General features: G+C 56.4%; 1 protein-coding gene across 1 annotated transcript in view; it reads left to right on the forward strand.

Moving 5' to 3' along the window:
* Nucleotides 1-23728, forward strand: part of LOC114099562 (palmitoyltransferase ZDHHC11-like) — a 43081-nt gene that overhangs the window by 17312 nt on the left and 2041 nt on the right. Inside the window, exons 4-10 of the mRNA XM_071612823.1 lie at nucleotides 3082-3257; nucleotides 4004-4105; nucleotides 5498-5622; nucleotides 7384-7539; nucleotides 11516-11628; nucleotides 14926-14966; nucleotides 22928-23006. Coding sequence (XP_071468924.1) covers nucleotides 3082-3257; nucleotides 4004-4105; nucleotides 5498-5622; nucleotides 7384-7539; nucleotides 11516-11628; nucleotides 14926-14966; nucleotides 22928-22964 — 750 coding nt within the window. The 3' untranslated portion in view covers nucleotides 22965-23006. The remainder of the gene's footprint in view (nucleotides 1-3081; nucleotides 3258-4003; nucleotides 4106-5497; nucleotides 5623-7383; nucleotides 7540-11515; nucleotides 11629-14925; nucleotides 14967-22927; nucleotides 23007-23728) is intronic.

A 23728-nucleotide genomic window follows, 5' to 3' on the forward strand; every position in this document is an offset into this window, starting at 1 on the left:
GGCCACACGAGAGCCGCGGCTCTGCAAGGGCCACACGAGAGCCGCGGCTCTGCAAGGGCCACACGAGAGCCGCGGCTCTGCAAGGCACACCAGCAGCAGACGTGTCCCTCCGTTCTGGCTACAGATGGCTGACGGGAGGGTGAAGGAGGGCTGAGCTCTCTCCCATCCCAAGGCCCTGGCCTCTCCCTGTGTCCTCAGGTCGCCTGGCCCCTGTGGGTCTGTCTCTGGCCTGTCCCCCTTCTTAGAAGACCTGCAGGGCTTCTCTAAAACCCTTGTTTGACCATCTTGAGACCCTGTTTCTGTGCAAGGCCCCGTTCATGAGCTGGGAATCAGGGCTCAGCGTAGGTGGGATGTGGCTCGACCCTCAACCTGTGGTTCCTCTGTGCGCCTTGGTGGCCCACTGTCCCGCTATGGCCCTGGGGCTTGCAGCTCTCTGGAGGGGCCTCTGCAGCCCACCTCTCTGTTTCTTCAAGGAGCCTGGGCCCCACCTTGGGCGGCTCAGATCTCTGTCCTGCAGCGTCCCTGTCCTTCTGTCTAGGGCTTGGTTGCCTTCAGAACCAGTTTTCCGGCCACAGGGCTTGGTGCTGTGCTGTGGCCACAGGGGGGCGCCAGCGTTGTTTACTCTGGGCAGCAGTGGGTGGACTCTGAGAGGGCAAGAGGCAGGGGGCAGCCCACTCTGGAAGGAGCTCGAGGCCGGCCGACCTGAAGGGCCCCAGGGCTGCACAGCTGGCTCAGGGGCACCAGGTGGAGGGGTGGGGACTGTATTTAATCTGGAGAAACGTCTGCAAAGCCCATGTTTTGGGCGGGCAGTGTGAAGAGGGCAGTGGGCTCGGGCTTCCTGTCCCCAGCCTGTGAGCTCCGCTATGGTTGCTGGAGGGGGACAGTACATGACCCAGCGCTGGGAACGCTGCTCTTCCTGCGCAGAGCAGGACAGGAGAGGTCAGTGGCCAGGGCGAAGGGCGTGTGTGCTGGGCTGGCGCCCTTCCGCTGTTTGTTTACCAAACACAGATTGTTGCTAGGGAATGTTCCAGCGGCTCACACAGCTCCAGGCCGAAACTGCAGGGGAGGCCCTGGCAGGAGAGGGAGGGTCCCCACTCCTTCCCTTCTACTCCCCACTCGGCCTGAGGCTGCTGGGGGGGGGGCTGGAGGGCAGGAGCAGAGGCAGGCCCTGCGCCCTGGAGGTACTTCCTGTCCCAGCTCGCCCCTGGGTGGCTCCCCAGCTTGTGGCTGAGAGTAGGCAGCCAGGCCGTCCTGATCACTATGTGATCCATTAAGGTCACCAACACAGTCCTGTGGGTGACATGAATGTCACAAGAGGACAACCCCAGACCATGTGCTTTTCTGGATCTGCTCCAAGCCTGTTGATGAGCAAGCAGGGCATGCAAGGACGCGGGAACGTGAGCCCCAGCGCTCTCCTCCCATGAATGGCTTCGTGCGCAGAGGGCATGTCCAGGGGCCGCTTCTGTCCTGGCAGCCCCGGGTCCCTGTGGAAACGGGACCCCTTCTCTCCCAGACGACTCTGTCAGGGTGGCCCTGGCCACAGCACCTGCAGGCTGGGTGTGAGCGTCTCCGCCTGGGGGCTCAGGGGACCAGCCTCCTGTTTCCCCACAGAGGCCCGTGTGTTCACAGGGATGAGGCTGTGGGTCTGCTGTGGGACCTGTCCTGCCTGCCTTCCCTGCCCGGCCCCAACTGCTCACCGGCTTCCAGTTAGGTGAGGACTGTTGTAGCTCCAGGTAGTGCAGCTTCCTGTCTGGTCCGTCCCTGAGCCTCACCCACCAGGGTCTTGCAGTAGCACCTCTTGCCCTCAGCTTGGCCTGCAGGGACACGCTGGGCTGTGCTTTGCCAGAGCTTCACGTGAGAGCCAGCCCCGCACCCGGTCCACTGACCCCTCTGCCCCACTGACCCTCACCCTGTGGGAGCCACAGCCTCAGACTCTTCTGCCCAGGGCAGGGAGGTGCTGGCCTCACCCCAGCACTGGGGGGTCAGAGTAGTGTGGGAAAGACCTCGGTGCCTGTCACACAGCCTGACAGGACCCGTGTGCCTGACAGGACCTCTGTTCTTTCCTCCGGATGTTCCCTGGGCCTGGCCAGCACTCATCATCTCCCCACCCTGCTGTCCAGCTCCTCGTGGGCATGCTGCCTGACCCTCTTGCTGTCTTGCTGGCTCTGCTCCGCCCTCCTCAGGGGCATCTGTGAGAGTCTTTCCCAGCTCCGGGACAGAGCGGCACTGGGCCTGCCTCGGGTTGGTCAGAACCAGCTTCTCCTGCGCCTAGTCCTCACCACGGAGCACTGCTCTCAGAACCCTATGGGAAGCGTCCCCAGCCCAAAGCCTACCCCGGAGCCCATGGGGCTCTGTGATAGAGCTGAGGGCCTGGGCCAGGCCGTAGACCCTGAGCCCCAAGAAGGAGCTGGAGGGGCTTCTGCTATTAAGGTCCCTGCAGCAGAGTCAGGCCTGGGCTCAAAGCCTGGCCTCAGAGGGTGGCCTGCCTATTGTAGCCTGTTGGACAGGGTCCCACCTGTTCCCTCCGGGGGTGCCTGGGGGCTCCATGCCTCCGTCTGGGAAGGGGCCAGAGCCAGAGCAGGGAGATGGGAGCCCTACGCTCCACAGCCCTCTGTCTGCTTTCCTGGGCCAGAAGAGGTAGGATCTGAGGGCCCAGCTGAGGGTCCCAGGGGTCCTCGGGGGCCCAGCCCCCTCCACTTAAGCTGAGGCTGGTTTTGGATGCCTCGTCCTGGCCGCCTGGCTGGAGTGCCTCTGGCAAGCAGATGTCCCCTGGGCCATGCCCCACTTTGCACTGCTGAGAGGCCCCCGGGGCCTTGGGCTGGGGCTGCCTCTTTCTTGCAGCCCTGCGAGGCTCCGGCTCCCATGGGGGCTTCGGGACATGTGTGCCCCATGCTCAGTTGCAGCCCAGCCGAGCCCCTGGAGGTCTGGGTGTGCTCTGCGGACCTGCCAGAGGTGCAGGCTGCAGGCAGTGCTGGACAAAGGAGTCCAAAGGGCCCTCCTTTGTCCCTGCCACCAGCCATGCTGCAGGGACACCTTGCATCACACTGACCAGGCCAGCCCGAGTGTTCCTTGACAGCCCAGGTGATGGGAGCCGTGTTCCTGTTCCACATGTTGGTCCACCTGATTGCTGTTACCATTGACCCCGCCGAAGTCAACGTGCGACTTAAAAGCTATGCCCAGCCTGTGCCGACCTTCGACCGGTCCGAACATGCACACGTGATCCAGAACCAGTACTGCCACCTGTGTGAGGTCACTGTGTGAGTGCCCTGCCAGGCCCCTGAGGTGCCAGGGCCACCTCCTGGGGTTGGGCTCAGAGACAGTAGCTGATCCTGCGGGGGCTGGGGCTGGGCTGGCCTGGGCTGCCGTGCCTGGATGGCTGCATTTAATTCCTCACAGCTCACCGTGGGGCTGATGCTCCCTTGTCCCTGCATCCAGAGGCAGGGCTGGGGCTCCTGGAGGGGGGCTCAAGCCTGGCTCACCCCTCACTCAGTGCTGTCCTCCCCATCCTCCCCAGGTTTCCAGATGAGCCCTGCCCCTGGGGAAGAGGGTGGCCATCACGGCTGTGCCTGTCAGTGTCCCAGGTCTCAGGGCCCTGGGCACTGGTGTCGGGAGATGGCACGGCTGTGTGGGGTGTGGGGCAGCTCAGAAGGCATGGTTGGGACCGTGTGGCAGGTGTGGCCTCGGCCAGGCACTCGCCAGGCAGCTGAGCACGGCTGGGAATCAGGGATCAACGTACGTGGGCTGCTAGGGGCAGCCATCTTCCCACGGGGTGGGTTCCTCCTACTCTGCAGCCACAGAGTCCAGCAATGATCCATCCCCAACAGGCCTCCAGTGCCCTTCCTGACTCCAGGTGGAGGCCTCAGCCTCCCTTCCCTGCTGGACACCCTGTTCCCAGACCACATGGAGCCAGCTCTCCTGGGCCAGCCCCGCCTGGCCTGAGGAGGTGGGCCCTGACCCTGTGGGTCTGCACCCTTGGGCTAGCATGTTCCTGCTTCCCTTCCAGGAGCGAGAAAGCCAAGCACTGCAGCTCCTGCAACAAGTGCGTCTCTGGATTCGACCACCACTGCAAATGGCTCAACAACTGTGTGGGGAGCAGGAACTACTGGTGAGGCTGGCAGAGGATCACCAGGTGGAGGCCAGCACGTGGGCGGGCGCGGGGGGCGGGCCTGGGGCACCATAGGGAGAAGGGCCATCGTAGGGCCACATCCCTGACCCCGGCGGGGTAGAGCTCAGGGCCTGAGTCTCACTGTTCAGGAACATGTTTGGTGGAGCCGTCCTGGACATGCTGGGTCAGCTCATGCCCACAAGGCTAGTCACCAGAGTGCCCCCAGACCTGCTTGCTTCCCTAGGCCTGCCCACCTCTCCACACCAAGGCATCAACCCCAGGAGCGGTGGCCAGACCTGGAGCATGAAAAGAGCATCCAGGTGCAGGATGGAGGTGCCCCTGGGTCACTGGACAGAGGGTCCATGGCGCGCTCAGTCCGCTGTGCCTGGGCCCAGGGTGGATATCAGCTCGGCAGTCTATGACCGTCCCTGGGAAGAAACAGGTGCCCACCACCCTGGACTAACGCGGGAGACAAGGCTCTAGTCAGCCCACAGTAGGAGCTGTGAGCTCAGGTCCCACTGTCCTGCAAGGCACCAGGGTGCAGGGATGCCAGGCCCAGACGTGGGCCCTGAGTGGCCCGCACTACAGCAGTGGTGGAACCAGGTGGTGGGATGGGCCTGAGAGGCCCTGACCTGCACCCTTGAGAGGGGCTGCCCGGCAAGGGCAGAGGCGGGCTGCACCCCTTGGTGCCTGAGCAGCCTGGCACAGCAGAGGCCTCGGGCAAGGCCAGCACATGGGGCAGAGCCAGCACACGGGCCTAGGGAGGGTCTGCCCTTCAGAAGACACCAGGGTGAGCACCAGCTCAAGGTCAGGCAGGCAAGGGCCTGGGGCAGCACCGGCCCCACGCTGGCACAAGCTTCTTTGTCCCTTCATCCCCTGGAGGCCAGGAAAGCAAGAGAACAGTGGCACTTAGAATGTCATCTGGCCCCTGAAGTGGATAGAAAACACGCAGGGCTCTGGGAAATGCTCTTGTGCCTCAGCAGTGAGGGAGGGGGACACGCCTGGCCCAGGAAACAGCACGTGGCCTTGCAGACTGCCTGCAGGGGATGAGCCCAGGCACAAGGCAGGAAGGGACAGAGGGACAGCACCTGCAGGACGGGCAGTGAGAAGGACACGCTCTGGGAGGCAGCAGCTGTGAGGGGCCGCAAGGCCTTGGGCTCTGCTGTCCGTGGCAACAGGATGGACACAGAGAGGCTCAGGTGGGGGGCATGGGGCATGACCAGTGTCACAACAGCCAGTGACGTCAGCCTGCAGACTTGAAAGAATGGTCCAAAGAACCAGGGCGTGATGGAGGGAGGGATGCCCAGTGGCCGGCGGACGTGGCTGCGGGAGGCCTGCGGCTCTGGCTAGGTCCTGGCGGTGCTGCCTCAGCCGTCCCGGCTCCTCCCTTAGGTTCTTCTTCACCTCCGTGGCCTCAGCCCTGTGTGGGCTCTTCTGCCTGATGGTCCTCCTGCTGTACGTCGTCATCCAGAACTTCGTCAACCCCAGCATGCTCCGCATGGACCCCCTGTACAAAGGTAGGCCTCCCGGGCTTTTGGGCTCTGGGCCAAGCCCTGCCCCAGCCTTCTTCCTGGCAGAGTCTTCAGTCTGAGGGTGCCCCCGTTCCCCCAGGTCTCCCTAGCTGAGCAGCAGCCCAGCACCCACACTCTGGCCAGTGATGTCCCCGTGCTCAGGGGGCAGGCGTGCTGCTCTGAGGCCTGGCGTCCAGGCAGGGTGGGTATGTGCCCCGGCCCTCCGGCACCTCTCCATCAGCACTGAGCCCAGGCCAGCCAGACTCTGAGGGGCAGAGCAGCTGGGGCCTGTCTTGCCAGGAGCAGAAGCAGCCAGGGAGGCAGAGCTGCAGGCTCCGGGGCAGCACTGGACTGGGTGGGTCTGGCAGCCCAGGCTGGGTGCAGAAGTCTGCTCTGGAGCAAATGAGATGAGCAGGCCAGGCCTGGCCTCTGACACACGCCCACGTCCTGACCTCAGGACCAGGAGGGCATCGTGTGTAGAGGAAGGCCTTGGCAGACATGGTCAGGGTCTGCCCATGAGGAGCTCGCCCAGACCCAGGGTCAGGCCTGGAGGGACAGAAGAGGAGACACACACAGGCCCTGTGGAGAAGGAGATGGAGGTGGGGGCTGAAGCAAGTGGCCACCAACCCAGGGCTCAGAGCCCCCAGAGTGGGCAGAGCAGGACCTCCCGGGAGCCTGGGGGAGTGTAGCTCAGCACACTCTGATTCCAGACTTGCTTCCAAAGTGGGCCCGATAGAGGGGGCACCAGCTTATGGTCATTGTCACAACAGCCCAGGACACTGACCAGGAGCATGGTGGTGGGGCCAGAGCGTGGCTGGCCATCTCAGCCCCAGGCACCACAGGAACACCAGCTCTATGGCAGGAGGGGCAGAACCTGCTTGTTGCTCGTTCTGAAACATTCCTGAGCCACCGTGTTGGAACACCCTCCAGGAATGACCTTGAGGTCCAGGGAATGCCTTCGGCCTCTGTGTCCCCATTCCCCGCCCAGGACTTCCCAAAGCTGCCTCCCCTGGTGGCTGACCCTGCAGACCAGAACCACCACGATGCTCTCTCCTCTGGGGAAAGAGGTCCTCCAGACCACAGATCAGCCTTGCTCCTGTGGGGCACGAGGCAGCTGCGAGGGGAAGAGCAGGGGCCGTGGCCGTGGGTCTGCCCGGTCACTGGGTGTGGTGTGTCTCCGGGAGCACTTGGGCCGCTCCAGGCGGCTCCTTGTGCGTGGCTGAGGCAAACTCCTGGCTCGTTGTTCCAGAAGTCTCCGTGGGGCATGGCCTCCCATACGCTGGACTTCATCATGCCAGTGCTGGACACAAGTGGGCTGGCATCAAGTGTCCCCACCTGTCCATGAGGCAGCAAGGGGCTTTCCCTGTCAGATGGCACACGCTGGAACCTGTCTAGAAAGAGTCCAGTCCTGACCTAGGTCACCTTGGGCATCCAGATCTGCCCAGCTGTACCCACAGCCCTTGAGGACTCTCTGACACCTGAGTTTGGAAACAGCGTGGCTCTGGGCATTGGCAGCCCTTCACAGAAGGCCCTGCCCGGGAAATGCCCCCAGGCAGGGCTGTGGCCTGCCAGGTTGACCAGGGACAGAGGGGCCCGGGGCCTGTGGGAAGGGCAGGTGCTAGGGGACAGGTGGCTGTCTCCTCTCTCAGCCTCACCTGCAGATCCCCAGGGCCCTCGGCAGGGGTGGCCCGCAGCCTGGGGGCCTGCCTGGGCTGGGTGGGCGGCGGTCAGCAGGTGCTGGCTGCAAGTGCCTCCCTGTGTCCACAGATGTCAGGTCTTCCAACCAGTGGCTGCTGTTCCTGCCCCTGTGCCCCGTGCAGGTGAAGACCCCCGTGGTCTTCTTCGTCCTCACAGTGGTGCTGCTGCTGGGCTCCACCAGCTTCGTGCTGCTGGGCCACCTGCTCGTCTTCCACCTGTACCTGAGTACGTACCTGACAGGGTCCTGGCGCTCGCCTTCCCTGACCCGGGGCAGGTGGTGCGTGGGGCAGCCAGGGCACAGGGTGGGTCACAGGAAGGAAGGAGGCCAGGGAGGCTCAGCGGGCCTGTGAAGGGCTGGACTCTGCCGAGGCGTCAAGACAAGTCAGAAATGTGCAGAGACGGGGAGCAGCACCGTCGCCAGGGCAGGACGGGAAAAGAGCAGTGGACTGCAAAAGCCCCAGGCAGACACCCCACCAAGGAGAGGCCGAGCCGGCCGCACAGCCCCCTCCCCGACACAGCCGGAGGGCCCTGGGCGTGCAGAGCCAGGCCGCCGTGCACCGCCTGCACTCTGCCATGCTGCCACCAGGAGCCTCCTGTTCTCTGGGCAGTGAGAGACGGGGCAGTGGGCTTGGTGGGTGTCATTCCGACAGATGCCTGCTCTGAGGAGGAGCCAGGCCAGGCTCTGGGCCTCACCTTGACCATGTTGTGTCTGCCACCCTTCCTGTGCCTGGCAGAGGGGAGGCCCCACAGGTGGCCCCATAGTGTCCCAACCCAGGAGAATGCGCGTAACACATCTCGCCCCAAGCCTGGAGCACTGTTGTCCTGCCCTCAACGTCACCCTCTGACTGCGTCTTGTGGGGGCCAGAATGTGTTGTTTTCAGAGCTTTGACTGGGAATGGCCAGGTCAGTGGGGTACACAGAAGGTATGTGTTGCCGGAGGAGAGTGACCCTTGACCCCTCTGGACTGGGCAGGTCCGCCAGGGACATGTGCTGTCTTATCAACATGGAGCCCTCCAGAGGACCTCATGTTCTCTGCAACTAGATCTCTGGAGGAAGGGCAGTCCCTCGGGCCACCTTAGGAATGTTTTTTAAGACACACCCCTTTCTAGACCATCTAGAAACATCTTATGTGTAAGTGCTTTCAGATTCGTTGACTGCAGTCTTTCCTGGAGTCTGCTCACCCAGGATTTATTCCCCTCTTGACCAACACCGCTCCCTCCTGACCCCCAGGTAGGGCCAGAAGCTGGGGCTGCATGCCGAGGTCCTCTCAGGCCTGGAGTCCTTTCTACACCTGCAGGATAACAGCCCCAAGTGCCCAGTGGCTTTGTGATGGTGAGCACGAGTCAGGCCACTGTGTTTCAGCACAGTGGGCACGGCTGTGGAGGAAGTGTGGGGTCACCTGTGCCATGTGAGAGGATAAAGACCAGGAGATGCAGACAGTGTGTGGATGGTGCCAGCCAAGGTGGGAGGAGGTGGCTGGGCACGTCCAGTAGGCATCAGGCCGCCTGTGGCAGGCAGTGAGAGCCGGGGGTGCCTCTGGAGTGGTGGGCCCAGCCTGATGGGCACTGCGGGACACTAGATTCCGCTTGTTGCAGGATACGAGGTCTCTGTAGGGGAGCAGGACCCCGGGAACATGGTGGACTTCTGTGGCCCACTGAAAGCCAGTGGTGCTGTGTATGGACACAGCCAGGGGCCCAAAGGGACCTGCAGAGCAGTGTGCCCCCTTCCCATGGGAATGCCGAGATTAGACACCCCGGCCCAGAGCACCGGCCCACAGCAAGGGGCCTGGGCTGGAGCCTGAGAGCCTGGTACAACACCCTCTCGCTTCTGCGTCCCAGACGTCCAAGAGGCCAACCAGGCTCCTAGGCCGAGAAGTCCCCAGTCACATCGCCTGGTGTGGGTGTCAGGCTGAGGAGGAGCCCAGGGGCTCTGGCCCTGCAGCTTGAATTTCCTCCTGTACTCAAGGACCCGCCAAAGATTCTCCAGGGCCTGGATGTGGAGCCCTGGGTGCCTCCATGCCAGGGAAGCAGGTCCCGCGAATTCCTAGGATCTCCTTCCCGCCGCAGGCCGTGTGTGCCCCCGAGTATCTGCTCGCCCCAACAGACCTGACCTCTGCAGCTCAGGGCACTGGCCCTGCCCCTCCTGAATTCCGCCAGGTGCCTGCCCTCCCAGACTCAGAGGCCACAGATGTCGGCTGGACGAGGTGAGGTGGCTCCATGGGGCCGGAGTCCAGCAGAGGCCTCCGTGCTGGCTGCTTCTCTCCTCTGCCAGGCAGTGGGAGCCCTTGTCACACAGCCCCCACCAGCTGCACACACTCAAAGGCACTCCGCGCCAGCAGCTTCCACAGCAGGAGCAGTGCCTGCATACCCACATGGGCCCAGTCTGCAAGGAAGGCCCCGTGCACGGGCAGCACCTGCACCTGGAGGGCTCCAGGACTCCCGCGGGAGTCAGCAGGGCCCCAGGTTCCTGTTCTGACTGCCTCGATCCTGGACCCTCCTTGACGACAGTGCTCAGGTCACCAGGCCAGGCGAGGGCTTGGGAACACCCCTGAGAGGAGTGCCCAGGGCATCCCAGCGCATGGAGGTGGGCGGAGGCAGGAAGAGCACCGAGGGCCTCTCTGCCCCTGCTGGTACGGAGGACTGTGGGCAAAGAGCAGCAAGGGGCTGTCCCCTCCTCCAGGACTGACCAGGACTTACCTTCATGCTGTCCCTCCAAGAAATCTGACCCTGGTATTCAGCTGTGCCACAGAGATATGTCTTGGCCAGGACGACCCTGCTGGTCAGCTGCTCTGGGCCCGGAGGCCTGCAGACCAGCTGGCAATGTGTGTGGATGGCCACACTCAAGCCTCCTGTTCCCGTGGCTGACAGGCTGGTTTCTCTGCGCACAATGTAGCTGCGGTGTGCCTGCACGTCACACACTGGTGTGGCTTCATCAGAGCAGGTCATCAGGAAGGCAGGAGAGAGGGCAGGTGGCCTGGCAATAGCCTCGCTGTGGCACAGGCCTCCAGGCCCAGCCCCCAATCAAGGGCCAGCGCAAGGTGGGAGCTCATGAGGCAGGGGCCCTCAGGCTCCGCCATGCAGCAGACAGGTGCAGCTCAGTGCCCAGAGTGTTTGAACACTCAAGTGCCCATGCAGAGCTCCACGGAGGCAAACCAGGGGAAGAACACCCGGAGGAGACCAAGGACAGGTCCAAGACTGCCCAAGCTGACCGCTGGCACCTGGACGTGCTGAAGGACATGCAGGATGCTCGTCTGCTCTACAGGGTTCTGCCTTGGGTTCTCAGGGGGGCTTGACACACCCTGCCCACTCCAACCATCAGATGGCAATGCTCATGTGGAGCTCACCAGGCCAGGTGCGACCCAGGAGCTGCACAGGCGCTCGGTCAGTTTTGGAGGGCATCAGGGCAGCCCAGGAGGAGAAGCCAGCGAGGTTTAGATGCTCCTCCTGTGACACAGGTTCCAAGGCCAGGGAGGTGTGGAGAGCAGGCAGAGCCAGGAGGCACTTCCCCTGCAGCACAGCGTGGGCACAGGAGGCCTCCCGGAGGGCCTGTCTCCTGGGTGGCGGCAGCGCTCCGTGGGGCCTTGCGATGTCCCGGGGCAGCTGCAAGCCCCCTGCACTTGTGCCTGTTGAGCTTTAGGAAGGAGGAAGGGGCAGGCCCTCTCTGGAAGCGCAGGCTGAGGCGACCCAGGGTTCTGGCCCGATGGCTCCTTGACTGGTGGCACCGCCCCAGCCTTCCCTCAGCACCCAGGCACAACAGCCCAGGTCTCAGGATGAAGCGCAGGTGGGGGCCATGTGACCGCATCTGCTGTGAGCAGTGAACCCCCCCGGGCACTCCTGCCAGGTGGGCATGGCACTGCCCTACTTGAGTTGCCCTCTGGCCTCCACCAGGCTCACAGGGGTTTCCGGAACAGCCCCTCGAGCTGCAGGGAGAGGAGCACAAGAGGTCCTTGGGAGTTCCTCGCTGACATCCCACAACATGCTGGATAGGGCTGGGGCCCAGACTTGGGCAGCAGGGCCCCTGAAAGTCCAGGCCCTCCCATGAGACGTGCAAGGGCTCCCACTGCCGGCATAGCCAGCCGTACCCTGTCCTGGCCTCGTGGGCTGCTCCCTGGGCAGGGTGGGGTGTCCTCTACCCTGGAGGCCACTGTAGGTGCAGATGGGTGCCGGGCACTGCTGCAGGTGACTCTGCCCTCCCCTTGCAGTGGCCAAGCACTTGAGCACCTTCGAGTACATGATGCAGACCCGCTTCCAGCAGAACCAAGTGCCCACGAGGCGCGAAGGGCTGACTCTGCTCAAAGAGAAGGGGCGTCCAAAGGTAGGCCTGCCCGGCGGCACCCCACCCAGGGCTGAGCAAACTCAGGTGTGCTGTGTGGCAGGACCTGGTGGCCGTGCCCCTCTGCCCCCCTCTAGGTGGGTGAGTGTATAGTAATGGTGTGGCAGGGCATGTGCTCTGTGGTGTGTTACTATGGAGTGGCATGTGTGTAACGTGTTCTGTGTAACATGGCTATGGTGTACATGGCATGGGTATATACATATTATGGTGTATGGTGTGCAGCGTGTGTGTGGAGTGCAGTGTGGTGTGCATCATGGCGTGTGGTGTGCAGAATGCGTGTGGTGTGTAATATGACATGTGATGCACAGGTATCATGGCCTGTGGGGTGTAACATAGCATGTGGTGTGCAGCGTGGTGTGTGGGGTGCAGTGTGACTTGTAGGGTGCAGTATGGCCTGTGGGATGCAGCAGGTGGCCTGTGATGTGCAGCATGGCCTGTGGGGTACAGTAGGTGGCCTATGGGGTGCAGTGTGGCCTGTAGGGTACAGCATGGCCTGTGGGCTGCAGCAGGTAGCCTGTGGGGTATAGCATGGCCTATGGGGTGCAGTAGGTGGCCTATGGGGTTCAGTGTGGCCTGTGGGGTACAGTAGGTGGCCTATGGGGTGCAGTGTGGCCTGTGGGGTAGGTAGAGTGTGGCCTGTGGGGTGCAGCAGGTGGCCTGTGGGGTGCAGCGTGTGGCTTCTGGTCTGCAGCACACGTGTGGGGCCTCCCCGTGGAGTTGCGCCTCGGTGTCTCTGCTTCGCGTGACAAGCCAGCAGGCCGACTGCTTTCCATGTGTCCTGGCTCTTCACGGAGCTCAACTGCCAGGGGTCCCTGGTGGTGGCTGAGCAGGTGGAGCCGGGATTTCTGAAGGGTCCAGTGGCTTTGCTGACTCTTTGGAAGGGACCTCAGCACAGTGTCTGTGGGCTTGAGAAGTGTCCTCTGGTTGCCCTAACATTTCCTGACACAGATAGTGGGAGCTCCATCACGTCCTGCCGCCCCATGCTGGACTTGGCCATCAAAAGTGACCCTGGGCCACCCTGCATGGCAGCAAGGGCCCGGGGTCTACCTTTCTGCCTGCGCATCCGGGGCCCAGGTTCCCAGGTGCCTGGGAAGTCCCCGTCGACGCCAGCTGTGCTGGTGAAATGTCTCCCTGCATCAGTGACAAGCCTCTGTCCCCTGGCTTCCGCCCACCGAGACTCTGGTCTGAGGTGGGAAGCAGCAGCTCACGGACTGGGCACCTCCATCCAAGAACTCATGACTGCAGATGCCAGGGGGACTCCTGTGGGCCAGCCGCACCTCCAGGAGCAGGTCCTCAGGAGCACAGTGTGGCTGCAGGCAGGCCGCCTCCCTCACAGAGAGCACGGACCACAGCCAGCCCGGCCACAGCGTGGCACTCACGGCTTTGCCCAGGGCGTCGGGGGCTTTCCGAGGCACCACAGGACATTTCTATGGGAGGAGGAGGTGTCTAGAGCCAGTGGTGAGCCCTGCCAGCCCTGAGCCACACAGCAGCACCTGCAGAGTGCAGGCTCCGCGCGTCCAGGGTCCAGGCTCCCTCCACGGCCAGCCCTCCCTCGGCTCCTGGGCACACTGTTCCTCAGCCCAGAGGATGGACGGCAGCTCCCGCAGGACGGCTGCTGAGAAGGCGCTCCTGCTCAGAGAGGTGCTGGGGTGGGGCACCCAGCACCTTCCAGCCAGGACTCTGGCCCCAGACCCGTGGGTCCTTCGTGGCCTGAGGAGCCCTTCACTGCCTCCGTGGAATGGCCTCTGTGAGTCTCCCCGGTCATCAGGCAGGACCAAGTCCATCCAGGTGGGACAAGCCTGGCCCCGTGGATTCACCCCAGAGCCACTCTAGCTGGGGCCAGATGAGAGCCCAGCGCTGGGTACGCTGACGCTGGTCTGTGGTGGTGACGTGAATGACTGACAGGTTGCGGCCCATGCCCACGGCCAGCCCCAGCCGCCTGCTGCTGTGGGGCCACCTGTCGTGAGGACCTGACCCGTCCACTCCTGGAGAGGCAGGCAGAACAGTGCCTGGAGGGCCAGCAGCTGCGCTCCAGGTGTAGCCATGAGCCCCTCCGAAGGCCTTCCTTTGAAGGCCTGCTGCGTGGTGGAAGACGCCCAGAGCTGTCGAGCTGAGCACAGAGAAGGCAGCCTTTTAAACTCAAGATGGGCACCGTCCCTTCAGCAACCTGCGTCACCTCCTCCCTGGAACCTTGCAACTAGGTCTGGCGGAATGGCAGCCGGTCCCACCGTAGGTGTGGAAGTTGAGGACCCGGCCTCTGGCAACCAGGATGGTGCTCTGAGAGATGCAGATGGGAACAATGTGGCACTGACAGGAAGACAGGCACACAGAAAGGACGGAAGAGCACACCCAACCTCTCAGTTCCACTCAGCTCACTCTAAACCAAGGGAATGGAAGTGGGAGAGGGATGAGTTTGCCAAGTGGTCCTGGAAGAGCCGAGCATACCTGCGGGTAAAAGTCACCGAGCTCGTCACGCCCACACGCCCTCACTGCAAACAGTCATGCTATACTCCACAGCTGAACTGTGACACTCCTAGAGGAAAACAGATGAAATTCTTTCTGACCTTGAGTTCAGCAAAATTCCATCAATGTAACACCAAAATCGAAGTCTACTGAGAACAACTGACAAACGGGCTTTATTAAAATATCTGATTCCCAGGAGACAGGCACAAAGTACTTCCACATCACATGTCGTACCCAGGACTCACTAAGAGCTACAGAGCTGGAGTCTAAGAAAAAAGACGCAGGTGACAGTTGGGCTAATGATCGCAAGTTCTTCACCCAGGGGGATACGGATGGCACATGAGCACAGAAAGCTGCACGATGGCCTCGGCAGGCTGGAAACAGAGAGCCCCACGCCACGGAAGGCCGCACCAGAGGGAAGCCTGAGGTCAGCGTGGCCAGTGGGAGGCCGGGGAGTGCGCACACCCCCAAATATCAGCCGGCTCTCTTCACGAGATACATCAAGATGGTGGTACACGGTGGCACACAGTCAGGATGGGGCACGAAGTTCAAGGACACCCTGGGCAACAGAGCAAGATATGGAATAAAGAAAGGTTTCATAAACACCCATCACTCAACCAGCGCCAGTGCCTGCTTCCACCCAGGGGAAGGAAAACACATGCTCTCGTAACGTGGTTGAGGGAGGATGCTCTCCCCAAGAGCAGTCCTCCCAAGGCAGCTCTGCTGCCCTCCCCAAACGAGTAAGAGAGGAGCTGGCTGTGGGGACAGAGTCTCAGGGCCGAAAACTCACCGATGAATGTTCATGTACCCTCACAGGGAAAGGAGAGCGGCACGAGCACCTCTACGTCTACACACGGGTGAGTTAGAGCTTACTGGAGTCAGTCCACAGCCCAAGACGCAAGGGGTCTCTACACACCAGGGTAGATGGAGACACGCCTCCACCATGAGATGTGTCTAGTGCGGGGAAGCTGACAGGAACGGCTACTCACTCACACTTTACCACAAGAGGCCCTCCTGCAGCCTCCCTGGGGGCTCTGTGCTGCCACAGAGACACGTGCTCCCTCACACTGTACCACGGGTCCCCGCGGTCTACCCCACTGCCACACCTCTTGCTCCTTCATGGATGACATGTTCAAGCTGGTAACTCTGTAGCCCATTTTCTGGGTGGGTCCTGGGGTTCTGGTGGCCTCCTCATCTCCTCCCACTTCAGACCTTCCAGGAAGAGCCATCTGCCCTCTGGTCTAGCACCACTGTGTCCCTGAGGCTGTGCACTCTCTTAGCTGAGGTGTCCTCCCCTGCAGGCCTAATCTTTCTGGGTCAGGGCTCACGGGGACCTCCATTAATGTTTTACCAACAGTGTCTTTTGATAACCTGGGCTTTATCTGCCATGGTTCTCAATTCTTCCAGCTTCTCTCCATTACCCAATTCCAAAGCCATTTCCATGTTTATAGGTGGTTGTTAGAGCAGTCCCCACCCCACCCATTTCCTTGTATCAAAATATGTATCACGTTGCTAAGGCTGCAGTCACAAAGTACCACCCACAGTGTGGCTTAAAGCAGTGGGTAGGTACGGCTCAACCTCTGAGACCGGAAGCTCAAAGTCGAGCTTTCACCGGGGCGGTTCCTTCTGAGGGTCTGAGGGAAGGCTGCACCAGAGGGGACAGCTACACTTCCATGACCCTGTACCTCAAGGCTCCTCAGGGCCCTGTTCTCCCTGTGTCTCTTCACACCATCTTCTCTCTGTATGTGATGTCTCTGTGTCAAATCTGTCTTTCATAGACCACCAGTCATGCTGGATTAGGGCCAACCCTAATGACCTAATTCCATCTTGATACCTCTGTTCACCCGGTCTCCAAATAAGGGCACATTTGGGATACTGAGGGTTAGACTCCAACACACCATTTCAGACAAGGCAGGACTCAGTCTGTAATAGTGAGTATGTCAGATGCTCCATGCTTCCTGATGTCCTTCCCTCAGGGCACAAGTATGTATGTATTATGCTTATAATTTTAAAAAGCTATGTTAAAAACAGTTTTCAACATTCCAGTGTTTGGATATGGCATTCCTAACCTGTAAAAACAACAAATTTCATCTAGAATTAATATAATTTCAAATAAAATAAACTCATTTATTCAAATCCTCACAGACATGTACACACACACAACACACATGCATGCATGCATACACACACACACACACACACACACCCCTGCTCACAGCCCCCACCTCTCAGCTAGAGTCCCCTCCACCCTCCCGCAGCCCCCCCCCCCCAGCTCACTGGGGAACCCGCCCGACTGCTGAGCAGGCTGGGAGCAGTCTCTGGTCCCTCAGGGAAGCGCCCTGCACACAGCAGCCCAGCCCTGCTCTGCGCCCCTCCATCCAGTGCCATGCCGGCCACAGCTCATGGGGGGACTCTGCCACCACCAGAGAAGGTTCTTCTACTGAGGGTGGAGCCATGGCCTTGCCAGGGAGGGGGACCAAGGGGCAGCAGCCCAGAGACAGGGACAGAGAGGCAGGACAGGTGAGGGAGGGTACTCTCTTGCCTGGCAGAGGGAAGACCCCCACACGAGTTTCTGTGAACTGCTCCGGCACCTTCTGGAGGCCCCGAGGCCCAGAGTGATTAAAACACGTGCCAGCATTTCAGGTCTCCCCACCATGAGTCAGAGCACCCAGCTGGGTCCCTTCTTCCCACCCAGTCGCCCTGGATCACAGGTGGATATTTACTTGGGGGGGGGACCCAGTGCCTGATTCTTACTTGTATCCGTCACACACACTCGTGAACATCAAGCACAGCAGTGGTATGTAAGGTGCAACCCCCTCACCTTCCTTCCTGAGGCCACTCAGCACCGAGGGTGGGTGCAGCCACAGGTGTCCTCCTGTATGGAACACATAGTCACTCACACTGAGAGATCAAGTTACACACAGGCATTCATCTGTACCTTCCTGTTTTGTTTTCTCCAAAATATAACATGGATAACTTTCTAGTTACTTATGGACAAATTTTTTTTCTCATTAGGAACATCTACACTTCCATGGTATGGATACATTTTGATTCAATCACCCATTCTCTCTCGATGGACACTGAGATGATGGCTATGCTTGGCTTTTGAGAAGAGTTTGTAGACAAGTCTTTGTACCTACATTGTCAGTTCTGGTGGCTTGATTTCTGAAGGCTGTCTAAAAGTCAAAGGGTCTGTGCATCTTAATTAGTGCAGGGGACAAAACCCAGGGCCTTGCACATCCACACCCTCTGCCAAGGATCCACCCAGCGCAGGCCTGTGCATTTTCAATCTTCATAGTCTTTCTGATTACTTTCTAAAAAGGTCAGAGTATTTGGTAGTTTCACCCACCGCGTCACACTTTTCAGCACAAATACCAAAAGCATATTGAGTTTTATCCACACAAAACAAAGAACTGCATTGTGTGTGTTTCTCTTAATATGTAATGTACATCTTTTTACCTGTTTTGATCATTGCACAATATTCTTTAAAATGTGAATTAGGTTTTCAAATATTCTGTCCACTTTCAGTGAGGCACTTTTGTGTGTTTCTCATCAACTGTTAGACCTCAAATGCAGGTGAGGGATATAAACCCTAATTCCGAACTTTCAAACCTATTTCTTCCAGACTTTAGTATCGACTCTCCCTGTTGCCCAGGCTGGTCTCAAACGACCTCCTGCCTGGGCCCTCCCAAGTGCTGGAACGAGAGGCAAGGCCACCACGCCTGGCAGTCTCATCTGGAACCGGGTGCGCGGTGCCTTTGCAGCCTAGGGGTCATGAGCGGTTCAGTCTGTTAAAGTCCCTTCCGCCGAGGCCCCAGGCCGCGTCCTCCTGCTCGGTAACTCTGCTCTCGCCCCGTTTCCACCTGGGATTTGCCCGTGGACTCAGGCAGCGCCCCGGCCTCCTTAGCTCCTTCCCTGCCTCTGCACGGATCTCACTCCCAAGGTCCTCCCACTTCCCAAGACGTCTGTCAAGGCACGCTGACTTTCCCACACAAGTTCCACGTCATCTCCCCCAGATCTCGAGACCCGGAGCGGGGGCCCGAGCCCCCGCAGCTGCCCGCCTCGCGGGGGCTCGCACAGCCGCCCGCCCCAGCGGCGGCGCTCGGAACGCAGAGCGGGCCTCCCCGGAAGTTAGTATCCCTCCGCAGCACGCCGCCGGAAGTTAAGCTGCCCCTCCCCACGCCTTAGCCGGAAGTCCCACCCCTTCCCCGGAACCCCGCGGGCGGGTCCCGCAGTGAGGGGCCGGCGCGGAGGTGCTCCCCGCGAGGCCCTGGTGCGCGGGGCCCGGGACGCGCGCGCTCGGCACCTCTGTGTGAAAGGAGCGGTGCCTTCCGCGGACCAGCAGGTCCCGCTCGGTCTCCCGGCGGCGGCGGCAGCAGGGTCCTGGAAGCTGGGCTCCAGGCGACCTGGGTGCCGCGTTGAGTGCCAGCGAGGAGCAGTTTGTCTCCGCCTTCGGCCGAGATGAGAGGAGACTCGTCATGACCTTGCAGACTTGCAGCTTAGTTTTTCATGATCACCAAATCAAAGAGAGACTTGAAAATACAAAATTCCCCAAAGAAAGTCACCTGCAGCCCACTGCCACAGAGCTGTGGCTGACATTTTGATGGGCATCTTTCAAGTCTTCCATTCTCATGATTTTTCTGTGCAATAAATGAATTTTTTCTTTCATAAAATTATATTGCACAGTGCTTTACTAGCCTACTGTTTATACCTCTTTACTAGCCTACTGTTTATACCTCTTTACTAGCCTACTGTTTATACCTCTATTCTGTAGTTTTTTCTGTCTAATCCAAAGATATGAATGGTTTTAAAATATTCTATTTTTGTTGATTTTTTTTTTTACCTTTGTTTCATCTTTGTTGATTTTTTTTTTCATTTTCAATAGAGTCTTTATGTCTCCAACAGGAAATCGTCTAAAGTTTATTGATAACACTAGTGATGTGTAAACTGTAATATAAATGTCACGGCTTCTTTTGATGTGCTGGGCGGCAAAATACGAGCAGCCCTCTTTCAATTTGGGAAATGCTCTGGGCAACCTCTGATTTGGATGCAGACAGGTAAAGCATAGCTGGCCACTCACAACCTGTCTTTGGCCCACCCCTGCCGTACTGCGTCACACCTCAAGTCCTAAGATCACTGTGTATGTCTAAATCACGTGACATAATGCAGTGACAAGAGTGAGTGCCTGTGAAATACAAGTATGTCAGCCACAAGTGCTGCTCATTGGAAACCTCAGGTCAAACTTTAACTGTGTCTTTCCAGTGGTAGTTGGAATGCTCAGTGGGAGTATTACTTCTGGCCTCTTTATCTGCTATGAAATATTACCTGGATTGGACGTGTAGAATTGGACCAGATCTGAGGGCAGTGTAAACAAGGAGTTGATGATATGTATGGCCATGCTTCTTGTCTGATTTTGAATACTTCCCAGTCAGCTGCTGTCCATTATGTGACTTGAGTTGGTTTTCCATTACAAAACAACCAACCACAAACACAGTGGCATAGGTGACATTCGTCATCTCACAGTGCCCATGGGTCAGAAATCCCAGGGAGTGAAGCTGGATCACTTATTCTACAACTCACAAGACACTGGTATATTGCAGAATTTCATTCCATATTGGAGGTTGTAGGGCAGCTTTACTTATTTTGTTGTTGTTGTTCCAATTAGTTATACGTGACAGTAGAATGCATTTTGACATATCCTACAAAAATGATATCATACAAAACTTCTCAATCTTCCAGTTGTACGTGATGTAGAAGCACACCAGTCGTGTCATCATACAGGTACATAGGGTATAATGTCCAATTCATTCTACTGTCTTCCTACCCCCATATCCCCACCCCTCCCTTCACTCTCCTCTGTCTAATCCAAAGTACCTCTATACTTCTATAACCCCCATTTTGAATTAGCACCCACATATCAGAGCAAACACTCAGGCTTTGTTTTTCTGGGATTGGCTTATTTCCCATAGAATGGTATTTTCCAGTTCTATCCAATTACTGGCCAATGCCATAATTTCATTCTTCTTAAAGGCTGGTTAATATTCCATTGTGTATATATACACCACAATTTCTTTGTCCATTCATCTGTTGAAGGGCACCTAGGTTGGTTCCGTGGTTTGGAATCATGAATTTAACTACTATAAACATGGATGTAGCTGCGTCACTGTAATATTTTAAGTCTGATTTTAAGTCTGTTGGGTATAAACTGAGGACTGGGACAGCTGGGTCAAATGGTGGTTCCATTCCAGATTTTCTGAGGAATCTCCATACTCCTTTCCAGAGTGGTTGCAACAATTTGCAGTCCCACCAGGAACGTATGAGTGCACCTTTCCCCCACATCCTTGCCAACATTTATTGTTGCCTGTATTCTTGATAATTGCCATTCTGACTGGAATGTGATGAAATCTCAGTGTAGTTTTGATTTGCATTTCTCTGACTGCTAGAGATATTGAACATATTTTCATGTATTTGTTGATTGATTGTATTTCTTCTTCTGTGAAGTATCTGTTCAGTTCCTTTGCCCATTTATTGACTGGGTTCCTTGGTTTGTGTCTGTGTACAGTTTTCAATTCTCTGTATATCCTGGAGATTAATGCTCTATCTGAGGTGTGTGTGTAAAGGTTTTCTCCTATTCTCTAGGCTCTCTCGCCACATTATTGATTATTTCCTTTGCTGAGGAGAATCTTTTTAGTTTGATTCCATCCCATTTATTGATTCTTGACTTTTATTTCTTGCGCTTTAGGAGTCTTGTTAAGGAAGTCAGGTCCTAAGCCAACATGGTAAGGATCTGGGCCTACTTTTCCTTCTGTTAGGTGCAGGCTCTCTGTTCTAGTGCCTAAGTCTTTGATCCACTTTGAGTTGAGTTTTGTGCAGGGTGAAAGATAGGGGTTCGATTTCATTTTGCTACATATGGATTTCCAGTTTTTCCAGCACCATTTGTTGAAGATGCTGTGTTCTCCAGTGAATGTTTTTGGTGCCTTTTTAAAGTATGAGATAACTATATCTATGTGGGTTTGTTTCTGTGTCTTCTATTCTGTATCATTGTCTGTTTTGGTGCCAATACTATGCCATTTTTAAAAAAATATTTATTTTTTCAGTTGTAGTTAGACATAGGACCTTTATTTTATTTATTTATTTTTAGGTGGTGCTGAGGATCAAAACCAGGGCCTTGCATGTTCTAGGCAAGTGCTCTACTGCTGGCCACAACCCCAGCCCCACCAGGCCATTTGTGTTACTGTAGCTCTGTAGAATAATTTAAACTCTGCAATTGTGATGCCTCTTGCTTCACTTTTCTTGCTAAGGATTGCTTTAGTTATTGTGGGTCTCTTATTTTTCCAAATGAATTTCATGATTGCCTTTTCTATTTCTATGAAGAATGTCAGTGGGATCTGAATAGGGATTGCATTTAATCTGTATAATGCTTTTGGTAGTGTGGCCGTTTGGACAATGTTAATTCTGCCTGTCCAGGAGCGTGGGAGATCTGTCCATCTTCTAGGTCTTCTTCAATTCTTTCTTTAGTGTTCTGTAGTTTTCATTGTAGAGGTCTTTTTCCTCCTTTGTTAGATTGATTCCCAAGTATTTTTTTTTTTTTTGAGGCTGTTGTAAATGGGGTAGTTTTTCTAATTTCTCTTTCAGTGGGTTTATCACTGATGTATAGGAATGAGATTTATTTATGGGTGTTCATTTCATATCCTTCTATTTTGCTGAATTTATTTATTCTAGAAGTTTTCTGGTGTGCTTTTTTGAATCTTGTATATATAGCATCATGTCATGGGCAAATAATGATAGTTTGAGTTCATCTTTTCCTATTCATATCCCTTTAATTTCTTTCATATCATCCTGATACCAAAACCAAACAAGGATGCATCAAAGATAGAAAACTTCAGACCAATATCCCTGATGAACATAGATTCAAAAATTCTGAATAAAATTCTGGTAATTTGCATACAAAAACATATTAAAAAGATAGTGCACCACGATCAAGTGGGGTTCATCTCCGGGATGCAAAAGGTTGGTTCAACATATGGAAATCAATGTGACTCATCACATCAATAGACTTAAAGACAAGAATCATATGATCATCCAATAGATAAACAGAAAAATAAAAAGTAATTGACAAAATACATCATGTTCAAAACCTAGAAAAACTCGGGACAGTAGGAACATACCTCAACACTGTAAAAGCTGTCTGTGCTAAGCTGAAGCCCAACATTATCAAACATGGTGAAAAAATGAAACCATTCTCTCTCAGAATTGGAACAAGACAGGATGCCCTCCTTCATCACTTCTATTCAACAGAGTCCTGAACACCCCAGCCAGAGCTCCACTTGTTAACCCCTTATAGGATGCAGACAATTCCTTTTTTCTCATGCTGTTCTCCTTGCCTCCTTGATTTTTTAAAAAAAGTTATTTTTTAGTTCTTGATAGACCTTTATTTTTTATTTTTAAATTTATTTTTTAGTTTTAGGTGGACACAATATCTTTATTTTTATTTTTATGTGGTGCTGAGGATTGAACCCAGTGTCTCGCGCATGCCAGGCGAGCACGATACCACTTGAGCCACATCCCCACGCCAGGCCTGTATTTTTATTTATTTATATTTCGTGCTGAGGACCCACCCAGTGCCTCACACACGCCAGGCAAGTGCACTACCACTGAGCCCCAGCCCCAGCCCTGCTGCCTCCTTGATTCTGAAGTCAGCAGTGACAGGCTATCTTCTGAATCTCTCAAGTCTCTTCCTCATTTTTCTGTAAATATTCAAATTATTACATGGCCTTACATAGCTGATTCATATGATCCTGCTCAATTGCTTTCCTAGGGATGCTGCAGCAGTTTCTACTACCTTGGTGGCTTAAAACTGCAGGAGTTTCGGTCCTGGAGACCAGGAGTCTAACAAGGTATCAGCAGACCCGTGCTGCCTCTGGAAGCTGTGGAAGAGGGTCTGCACTCACCTCCTTGAGTGCTGCGTGGCTCTGGGATCCCATCACTTTTGGAAGTGCCACTCTGATCTCTGTTGTCTGACCTTCATTGTTATCTCCGTGTCCTCTCCAATTCCCTCCCCAGTGCTGAACGTCAGTCATTGGATGTAAGGTCCCCCTTGATCTGAGTTTAACTTCATCTCAAGATCATCCTTAGCAGGTTACTTCCCTAAGCACTCTGTTTCCAAATCAGGAAACTTTGCAAGAGTCTGAGTGATCATAAATTTGGAAGAATACATTTCATGCCACCCTACTGCCTATATTAAGGTCATTGATCAATAATAACCTTAATTCCATCTGTTAGGCCCAATGTGACACATTCACAGGTGTGACATCATGGGCCAGGATTAGGGAAGGGGAGCTACATTCTGCTGCCACATAGTTTATGACCACTCACCGACATGCAGTTCATACAATTGCAATTTTTAATCACACTTTTTGAGTGGCCTATGTAGGAGGCACTGTTCTTAGCAATGGAAATGTGAATTGTATAGATAAGTCCCATCAAGAAATAAATACCCAATAATTACAAAGGTTTGTGAAATGTGTTTTGAAGACAAAGAAGTAATAAAGAAAGGTGTTGGGAGGTGGTCTTAGCAAGTGTCGTAGAGTAGAGGCCCCTGTGGAGTAAAGAGGCGTCC

The sequence above is a fragment of the Marmota flaviventris genome, chromosome 5 (assembly GCF_047511675.1).
Source record: "Marmota flaviventris isolate mMarFla1 chromosome 5, mMarFla1.hap1, whole genome shotgun sequence".
Classification (NCBI taxonomy): Eukaryota; Metazoa; Chordata; class Mammalia; order Rodentia; family Sciuridae; genus Marmota; species Marmota flaviventris.